Raw genomic sequence first — 10,793 nt, forward strand, 5'->3', positions numbered from 1 at the left:
GTCCGCCCCCCTATCCAATCAGAACCCTTCCCAACCCCCAGACCTTAAAGGGGACCTATTATGAAAAACACGTTTTTTCTTGCTTTAACATATATAAAGTGGTCTCCCCTCAGCCTGCCAACTCAGAGAAGGAGGAAAGCAACCAAATTCTGCAGTGTCTGTACAGCCGCCCGGATGATCCATCCAGTGTGATGTGGCTTCTACAAGCCGTTCAGATTCTGCTCCCGCCGTTACGTAACGATGGGCGCGATTTACATAGTTTGGCCTCCGATGCGTGAAACCACGCCCACAACTAACTCCGCCGGCCGGAGCTTCCGCCATTTTTTCGTAGCGGTGTATCGTGTCATTCAATCAGCACAGAGCCTCATTATCATAGCCCCGCCCACTCAGAATCCCTCATAGATAATGAGGTTAGAGAATGGGAACCTGCAGACATGGCTCAGAGGCTGAATTTCTAATTTATTTAGCAAAAACAATCAAAAGCTTGTTTTCAAGACATTCAAGGCCTGTTTAAAATAGTTATTAGATGCAATAATAGGTCCCCTTTAAGCGGAATTGGATAAAGCAGATCAAATGTGTTTTCCATGTAAACCTTAATTAGGGCCCGAGCACCTTCAGTGCGAAGGCCCTATTGTATCTGTAGGAATTTTTTTTTTTTTCTTTTTCTTTTTCTTTTTCTTTTTCTTTTTCTTCTGACAAAAGGAAAGGCCTTTATGCCCCCCTAAACGTGCCCAAAAAGTCACCAAATTTTGCATGCAAGTCAGGCCTGGTGAAAAATTTGATATTTAATGGTTTACATTAATGGGCGTGGCAAAATGGCTCAACAGCGCCCCCTTGAAAACTTTGTGCCTCAAGCCCCACGATACGGTTTGACGTACATGCACGAAAATCGGTACACACCTGTATCAGCACACAACTTAAAGAAAAGTCTCTTGGCGTCATGCCCGAAACCAAACAGGAAGTCGGCCATTTTGAATTAATCGTGTCACTTTGGTGCAATTTATGCCATTCCTTCGGCAGTTAATACGGCCCGAACCGTAACGTGCACCCAGGTGTGTTATACATCAAAATGTGCGTCTCCATCCTGCGACAACACGCATTACTTTTCTCTTTCAAAAGCGTTACCGTGGCGACGCTAGACGCCAAAAAGCGCGCCCCCCTTCATCTGATTGGTCCATATTTGATAGTTCTCCAAAAGTCACCAAATTTTGCACGCAAGCCAGGCCTGGCAATAAATTTGATATTTCATGGTTTGCATTAATGGGCGTGGCAAAATGGCTCAACAGCGCCACCTGGAAAACTTTTCTCTGCCATAACTTTTGAATGGTATGACATAAAGAGTCGTGGGTGGTGTCATGGGACTCGGTATTGAGTCCTTGACCATAATTAGTGAAAATTATCCCCACCCCTTCTTTTGTTTGGTTGTCCCTATTTCCTGCTATAACTTTTGAATGGTTTGACATAGAGAGTCGTGGGTGGTGTCATCAGACTCTGTATGGAGTCCTTGACCTTCATTGGCTTGAATTAGCCCCGCCCCTTCTTCTGATTGGTTGTCCCTTTTTTCTGCTATAACTTTTGAATGGTTTGACATAGGAAGTCGTGGGTGGTGTCATGTCTGATATGCTTATGGGGGGCGGTGGCCGTGAGTGCGAGGGCCCGTTCATCGCTGCTTGCAGCTTTAATTCGGAATTACTATTTCCATGTAAACTCGAAGGAAAATAGTTTAATTCAGAATTATTTAATTCGGAATAATTAATTCTGAATTAAAAAACATAATGTAACCATGGCCATGGATGCTTTGAGCTGCTGCCCAATCTGACCAGCTACAACAGCGAGGTCTACGAGGTATTTTGGTTTGCAACCACAAGTAATGTAAAATCACAGCTTTGAACAGACCAGCAAAGTTAGTTGTTGATATAGTTAGTGATCATGTAGTTAGTAGTGGTGTAGTTAATGATGTTGGTGGTGTAGTTAGTGGTAATGTCATGAAGCAGTTAGTAGTAGTCTAGTTAGTGGTTGTGTAGTTGGTGGTGATGTAGTTAGTAGTAGTGTAGTTAGTGGCAATTAAATGGTGATCAAGTTCAAGTTCAAGTTAGTTTATTTGTCAAAACCATGTGTACAGGTTTATACATAGGATTCGAAATTGCAATGCTCCCCAGTGATGGTTAAGTTAGTAGTTTTCCTGTTATTTCTATTATAAAATATGACATGAAAGTGGTTTTATATCCATGATGGCTTGCCATATATGGTTCAGCGATAAAGCAGCAGGTCTACAGGTTTGTGGGGAGAAGACAGCTGGGGCTGGTGCTGCATCAAAACCTCTAGTTTAATAGTCGTAGTGTTTAAGGGGTTCAGGACAACATTGTTGCCATGTAGGAAAGTGTTGCCTCTTCATGCTCATGCAGGAATGTATGCTCTCCAGCTATCTGGAGTTGGTCCTAAATTTGGCCTCTGACAGACCCACATGTCAAGCCAGGGACTCCCCCCTCCGCCCATCTTTCCATTCGTCCATCCGTCCATCTGTCTGGAGGTTCAGACTTCCTCCAGGTTTTAATCTTCTGACAGCCTTGCTGAAGGGAACACCGGCAGCAGCTGTCGATATGATGCCATCACTCCTTTTCTCTGCATTTGTACCGTTCTTCCTCACCCTGCTGCTTCTCTTTCTCTTACTCTTCATCCCTCGTTCAGGAGGAAAAAGTGGGAGCAACAAGAAGACTGATGGGGTCAAGGTAACGCCTCTTATTGTTCCCATGGTTACTGCTGTAAACAAGCATGTCAACAAGCATGTTCCATTCATCATGTAGGTCAGGAATATGTTTCAACTGTGTGCCTGGAAAAAGGTCATACAAAGTCTGCAGTAGTGAGTCAAATCTACAAATACAACTCAGAAGATTATTTACAGTCAGTTTTAATGCCGTATTTTGATGTAAAAATGCAATAAATGTAATTTGATGGTAGTGAGCCTTAATATCAGCCAAATACAAACACAGATAAACAACATGAAACTTTTTTTACTGTTACATTATTTATTTATTTATCAGTCATCAGAGTGGTGAAGAGAATCTGGAGAATATTCAAGATAAAACATCATGAGCGGCGCCGCCCAGCGTTGACGCATACATGGACATTACGTTAGGATGCGGAGGCTGCGGGTAAATGAGTCAGAGGGTTTTAGGAGAGATTTGAATCACGTATGAGGAGATGTGTCAGTTCAGAAGTTAAAACGCTTTTTTTATTTGACACTTTATTTGAATAATTCCAAAATAAAATAGTCACGGTGAGCTATTCATGTTTAGACGAGCAAACTACTGCACGATTATCACGTGAACTCGAAACGTTTGGTTAAACCTGTAATGTTACAAATCCAGCTGAGGAGGCAGCACTTGGAAGCCCTTCACTCCTGAAGATGCAGAAGATGCAACACAGCTGCTGAAAAACCAGACCTTGGCGCTCCCTACTGCCTGTGACCTGAACCTGTGTTGATTGATCTCCTGACCTCCTTTGTGCAAAAATATGAAATATCAACAAATCCTCATCAGAACCGTTTCAATTTCAGTAATGACATGAGAGACTTAAATCAGCAGCACACTCTTGTTTATTGAAAAGCCCAGAAGTGATGAGCAGGACACTCCTGAGCGGGATGATGTTGTGATTGACACCTGTGTTGTTGTTGCAGGAGTCGTCTGAGAGCACGAACACCACCATCGAGGATGAGGATACCAGAGGTGAAGCCTTCACCACTAAAAACGACACGATGCTGATGAAGCAGCCGCATAAATAACTCACCTGTGTGTGTGTGTGTGTGTGTGTGTGTGTGTGTGTGTGTGTGTGTGTGTGTGTGTGTGTGTGTGTGTGTGTGTGTGTGTGTGTGTGTGTGTGTGTGTGTGTGTGTGTGTGTGTGTGTGTGTGTGTGTAGTCAGGAAACAGGACATAATCAGAGTGACCGAGCAGCTCATTGAGGCCATCAGCAATGGAGACTTTGAGAGCTACACGTATGTAATGCGTTTCCCCGCCATTCTCATTCCCTCACTTAGACTCTTATTGTGAAAGTTGTCATCTGAACAGGAAGCAGGAGATGTCAGGGGCTGTTTTTGTTTTTGGGGGGCCCTTTAGAACAGTGATTCTTAACCATAGGGCCGCGGCCCACACTTGGGCCGCGAGCGCCATCTAGTGGGCCGCCAAAAAAAATTCAGTTTTGTACGTGTGGGCCGCGAGGGCCGCGGGACTGCATAGCAACTCCCGACCAAATGAGGAGAAGAAGACACTCAGCTAGCTGTACGTGTAATAGTAAGAGAAATGGTGTGTATTTACAGAGTAAATCCTTCATTTTGCACAGAGTACGTTTAGATCCGCCAGGATCAGGGGTCGATTACTTGGGTCTGCGCCCAGAGCGAGCGAGCACGGCGTGGTAATTTATCCCGGCGCGTCCCCGCGGCCGGGGAGGTCGGCTGAGGCTGCCGCTCGGGCGGTGGCTCCGTCGTTACTACTGAAGGATGGTAGATGTAGATGCGTGGGCTGTCGTGTCTGCTGGACTGGACTGTTCGGGCTTTCGAAAAAGCATCGGAAAGTAACTGCTGCAGCGCGACCAGAGAGCTGCGTTGCGGGCTGTGCCCGTCGCAGCTGATCAGGCTCCGATGAAACCCGACACACTGAGTCCTGACAACTTATTAATGTAAATAACTTAAAGTAAAATCAAACTAAGTTTTGTCCTCGCTGTATTTTTAAATATGCAACCCGGAATGGACAAATTCATCCTGTTCAGTCTTCCCACTGGGACAAAACCAGTGTCTCATACGTTGAGAGACCGTGGCGTTCAAAGTGCGAAAGTGAAACGCCACTGAAACAAAACACAAAGTTTTTCATCAAACATATCCACTCAAGTCTGAACTGAAGTCACAGAAAAATAAACTGACCATCTTAAAACTTCCTGCCCATGTTTGGGTCCAGATACAGCTGTGAAGCAGCTTTCTCCACAGTGAACATAATTAAAACTAAATATCGTTTCAGGCTCATCAATGAGCACCTCCACATGCATATGAGAACCTGAACCTGAACCTTAAATTGTTAAGATGTGTTTATATTAATTTAGTATAAAAATGTGTTGAGACAATTAACAAAGAAAAGGGGAAATTCAAACTGCTGGTAGAGAAATAAAATAAGATAGCATTTGAAAAATAAAATAAAATCTACTTTATTTTTAAGAGAAAAAAATATGTTTAATTCAAGTTAAACATGTTAATTGGCAAATATGTACTTTTTTTAATATAACAGTCAGATGCAGATGTTGATACAACTATGAGGCTACTTGAATATATATACACAAACACACATATATATATATATATATATATATATATATATATATATATTATGATGTTCTGGACCTTCGCTTGAGTAAATTTTCTCTAAATGGACCTCTTAAAGTTGAATACCCCTGCTATACAGTGTTTATATTTAATGGGCCCCGGGCCACTCTGTACTGAAAAAATTGGGCCCCAAGGTCAGAAAGGTTAAGAACCCCTGCTTTAGAAGATCCTGTTGGGGGCCTAATTTCAGTAAAAATAAAGGTTCAAATTCAAGTCACCATGGTGTGGGACTGTGCACATAGGTGGTACTGTTACATAAAGTTCCTTTAAAAAATAAAATACTGATGATTATTAAGAATTTTTTTTTGCTAAAACCTACAAATTGATGAGAATATGCTAATTTGGATTGAGAACTTGCAAATTACTGGGGAAAAAGTTGAACTTTGAAAACGTTCAAATTGATGACTGAAACTTATTGTAACTACAAATTTGTAAATTTGAGTGCAAAAACCCAATTTTGTATCGAAAATCTCCTAAATTTGTCAGAAACTCAGGAACTCTGTAAACGTCCCGGGCCAACCTCCCTGTCGCTTGGTTAGCATTGCAGACTTTGACCTTTGTTAAACGCCTACATGACGTAAACCCTCATTTAGGCTCATCAGCGAAAGAAAAAAATTGATTTATAGAGCTCATAAAGCTATTTGCTTCCTCATCAAAAGCAAATAAGGTATAACCGCAGAAGTCTTGAACCTGAAATATTTTAGTGGAAGTAAAATCAGTTTTGAACACGGATGTTTGATTTCATGTAGCTGCGCTGACTCTGCAGGTCAATGTTGACGATGTGGAGCACCTCGGTTTACCCGTGTGTCAGCTGATCCTGTCTTTGTTCTGCTAGGAGCTCAGCTGTTCTGGTTTAGATGGCACCACGTTAATCAGCTACTGCTCCTTGTGTCATTTTATTTTATTTTTATTTTTTTAATTTATCTATTTGCACAATGACAACAGTATTTTTTTTTTTAACATACAAGGACAAATAATTTGTGCAGGAGAGGAAAAGAAGCCCGAAGGGCTTATAAAAAATCCTCCCCCTCAATACAAAATCACCAACACAAATCAGTCAATAGAGAAAGAATAGAAAGGAAAAAGAAAAGGTAAAAGAAACAAAGAAAAATACAATAAACACCCAAACAAAAATATCCATGAAATGGCAATTTTATTTCAGTACGAATAGCCTGTTAACTTTGTCTATATAAAAGATACCCCACTAAGCTGGTCCTAAACATTTTTAAGGATGACACTAATTTAAGAGATCTATCTAAACAGTTCCAGAGTTGAGGGCCATGGAATTTGATAAAGGATTGGTGACTGCAGGAACGACAAAGAGGTAAATGAAAGTTCTTCCCACCTCTAACTGAATAAGAATGAATATCTGATGATAACAGAAAAAAATTATGAAAAGTGCCTGGAATATCTTGTTTGAAATGAATGAACTTAAACATAAACAGGCATGTTTGAAACTTGTTCATAGAAAAAATTGATAATAATTTAAATTTGCTAAATAAGGGTGCAGAAGGTGCTTGATGAGAAGAAAATGAAATCATTCTCAAGAATCTTTTCTGAATTAGAAATAATTGGTTAAGGTACGAAGAATAAGAAGCGCCCCAAACAATGTTGCAATACGTCAAGTATGGATAAATTAGACTATAATATAATATCATGAGACAGGACTGATTAACTAAGAAAGAAACTCTTCTAATAATACCATAGGATTTCATAATTTTTTTGCATACATACTCAATATGTTTTCCCCAGGACAATCTTTCATCCACTAGTACACCAAGAAATTTTACACATGAAACTTGTTGGATTTCAATATTATTAATTTGGAGCGTTAAACCCTGCTCAGGAAAAAATGTGTTTTTGTTTCTAAAAAGAATATAATTTGATTTATTTATATTCAAGGAAAGCTTGTTCGTCAGAAACCATCTTGAGGCATATTCCAACATGGTATTGGCATTTCTTAATAAACATTCAAAATTAGAATGCGACATGACAAAGTTGGTATCGTCCGCAAATAAAATGGGCAGAGAGGACTCAGACATTACAGCAAAATCATTCATAAAAATTAGAAACAGAAGGGGCCCAAGAATTGACCCTTGAGGCACAGTGTCATCAGTAAACCATCTTCTAAGTAAACATTTCTCTCCCCTCAGTAAAATGTGCGACCCGGCTGTGACGGCGTTCGAGCCCGAGGCATTGGGGAACCTCGTCGAAGGGCTGGACTTCCACCGCTTTTATTTTGAAAACTGTGAGTTGAACCAGACATCCCACGTGCCTCCTTGGATGTTAAAGCTCTGGTGCTCACCTGTCCAAGTAACTGTGTGTGTCTCTGTCCCAGTGTGGTCCAAGAACAGCAAGCCGGTGCACACCACCATCCTGAACCCCCACATCCACCTGGTGGGCGAAGAGGCCGCCTGCATCGCCTACATCAGAGTGACGCAGTACATCGACTCCAACGGCACACCCCGCACCGCCCAGTCAGAGGAGACCCGGGTGTGGCACCGCCGGGACGGCAAGTGGCAGATCGTCCACTTCCACCGCTCAGGCTGCGCCTCCACACTCAGCAAGTGAGAACGAGCCAGGGGTTGGCTTATGGGGGGATAGGAAAAAGCGGCAGCAACATTAATGCTCTAGTTTTTTAAATATTTTCTTTATTTCACATCCTGGACATGGTGGAGATGGATTTCTTGTTGTTTTTTTACTGTATAAAAGATACTGACAATAAACATCAGCTGATCGTAATGCATCTACATGATTTAGAGGGTAAATTACAGCCTTAAAAGGAACCCTGGCTATTAAGACATGTAGGTCTTAAAAGATAAATGTTGGTATCAATTATAACAATGTGATATAAAAAACCTTGTTGATGTCTTCGTTTTTATAAAATTTGAAAATATAATTTAACTAGTAGGTCGCCATTGTTGTTTACATTCTGGGTAGTGACGTCAGACGGTGGCTCCTGCTAACCCCCGTACACTGTTTTGACACCCAGAAACAGATGAAAACACAGCTAAACAGGTGACGGCGCACCTACAAAAAAGTAAAAAAAAAAAAAAAAAAAGTACAGCACCAAAAAGCATGAACTATAAAAACACCATAAAACTCAGACAGACTAACAGACCACACGTTTCAACCAGCAAATAGCCGATGCTACAATAAAAACCCGAGACAGATCTGGCGTCATTAAATTAAATAAACATGTTCTTGCCTATTTGACGCGAAGTCTGCGCCTCCCGTTTCGTCAAAGTCCCGGGCCAGTCCCCTCAGCCTCTGGTCCGTCATCAAACGGTGGACACAGCACAGAGGCCGGGTTTTAGGGGGGAGAGGGGTGGGCTATGTCCACCCAAAAGTGCATCCTGCCCACCGGCGTCTCCATCCCGGCGGCGGCGAGAGGATGGCGGAGAGCGGATGGCGGTGCGCTGCAGGCTCTAAAGCCCCGGCTACGCCGGCTACGCAGGAGCCCACGCCGTCTACGGCGTAGCCTAATGCACTAGTAAGATGCGCACGACATTGATCATTTTTGCAGATCTCCCGTGCATCACAGAACTTTGATCAAGTTTGCCTGAACCGAGACGTCTTATGGGCTCCCTCGTCAGCCTCCACGGCCGGGAGATGCTGCTCATCCATGTTTTAGATACCTGTCCCAGTTAAACTAACGCGGCTTATCTTCCCAGAGCCACCGCTCTACGTCATCGCCCCCAGAATGCATTGCGCAGGTAAAACGTGGCGCCTCCCGCAGGTCAAAATATGTGATAAACATTGTAGATTTTTAAAGCAATTAGATTATTTTATGTGTTTCTAACAACATATTTTAGTATAAGAGAACAATTGTGGCTAATTAGGGACTACAAGTCTTAATAACCAGGGTTCCTTTTAATCATCATTGAACTGATCATCAGCAGATGTTTGCTAGTCTTAAACCTTCAAGTGTTTGTTAACACAATGCCAGGAGGGAAAGACATCAGCAACCCACACAATATGTCCATGTGGGCCCCATCAGGATTAAAATAGGGCTACATCGGTCCAGGGTGGTCAAATGTGTGCTAACAGAGGGTAAAATGTTGTGGGTCCCATGTAGTTTCAGTAACCTATGCCCCATATTTGAATCAGCTGGGTCACAACTAAAAACCAGGTAAATCCCACTCAGAGCCCATGTAGACAAACACAGGTAGGAGCACCTGGAACCTGGAGACAAACCCACCTGGAACCCATTTTGAAACCAATGGCGCTTTTACACTAGTACCTACTCAGCCCGACTCGACTCGCCTCCGTTTGGCGCTTTTCCACTAGGGGTCTAACGTGCCGAGTAGATACTTTTCTGTAACTACTCTGCCAGGTTCTAATGGCGCTTTTCCACTAGTACCTACTCAGCTCGCTTCTACTCGCCATGCCCCCGTCTTGCGCTTTTCCACTACGGGCCAAGGCGGGTGGAGCCGTGCTAAGCAGATACTTTTTCTGTATCTTTTCTGTCGAGGTTCTATCCGGGCTGAGCCGGCACTATATCTGACGTCAGCACCCTCCATGCCACTGATTGGTCGGGGGGCGGGGCCGTCAGACGTTTGAATCAGGAAGCGGGGAGTCAGCGCGAGAGCGACTCACGGCTCGCGGCGATTTTATTATACAGCGCAAACGTCTGTTTGGTGATCCAACTCTGAGGTGCAGATGTTCATAAACCTGGTGGCTGACGAGGGAATTAAAAAAGGGATGTAGACGGGCAATAAGGAACGATCAGATCCACAGGCGCCCTGTTTTACTCTCAGCCGCTCGCGGCTCCAGCTGATTTCTCATCAGCGCCGACACAAACAAAGGGGTTGCGCAATCGAGTACGTCACAGCAGCTTCACCCCAACCGGCCCACTTCTCACCTGGCTGTGGAAAAACAAACGAGGACAAAACAATGGAGCCGGGACGAGGCGTGACGAGCCGAGTCGGGCTGAGTACCGTATTTTCTGGACTATAAGCCGCTACTTTTTTCATAGGTTTTCAACCATACAGCTTATACAAAGGTGCGGCTATTCTGTGGATTTTTCTTCCACCGCTCGGGGGAGCGCTAACCGGAATTAGAATCAAAACTAAGACAAAATAAATGCAAAGAAGAATACACTACTTCTTCTTTAGCAGATAGAAGTAGGTAGAAGCAGATTTCAAACAGATAAATAGATAAATAAATACCGGTTATTTTCTCTTGGTTCTGTCCCGTTTTAATCAGCAAAGTTGCTGCCGTGTTAAAAGACACTGTTAGGAAAGGATCTATTTAGGTACAAACATGTACATCATATATCAAATATCTGCGGCCTGCATATCTTTTTTTTTAATAGAGCGAATGCGGCTTATATGCAGGTGCGGCTTATAGTCCAGAAAATACGGTCCTCGACGCGACAGCGGTTCCTCCGGCCTTTCCGGCCCGCCTCTGCAGCGCAACTCCCCC

The 10,793-nt window shown here is 43.1% G+C and overlaps 1 protein-coding gene across 2 annotated transcripts in view; it reads left to right on the forward strand.

The window, feature by feature from the left end:
- The window catches only part of camk2a (calcium/calmodulin-dependent protein kinase II alpha), a 53,263-nt gene that overhangs the window by 39,516 nt on the left and 2,954 nt on the right, over positions 1 to 10,793 (forward strand). For both annotated transcript variants that reach the window (XM_061740469.1, XM_061740470.1), the window contains 5 exons: positions 2,689 to 2,729; positions 3,677 to 3,725; positions 3,917 to 3,992; positions 7,520 to 7,614; positions 7,705 to 7,933. In XM_061740469.1, coding sequence (XP_061596453.1) covers positions 2,689 to 2,729; positions 3,677 to 3,725; positions 3,917 to 3,992; positions 7,520 to 7,614; positions 7,705 to 7,933 — 490 coding nt within the window. The remainder of the gene's footprint in view (positions 1 to 2,688; positions 2,730 to 3,676; positions 3,726 to 3,916; positions 3,993 to 7,519; positions 7,615 to 7,704; positions 7,934 to 10,793) is intronic.

Source organism: Cololabis saira, chromosome 14 (assembly GCF_033807715.1).
Source record: "Cololabis saira isolate AMF1-May2022 chromosome 14, fColSai1.1, whole genome shotgun sequence".
NCBI lineage: Eukaryota > Metazoa > Chordata > Actinopteri > Beloniformes > Belonidae > Cololabis > Cololabis saira.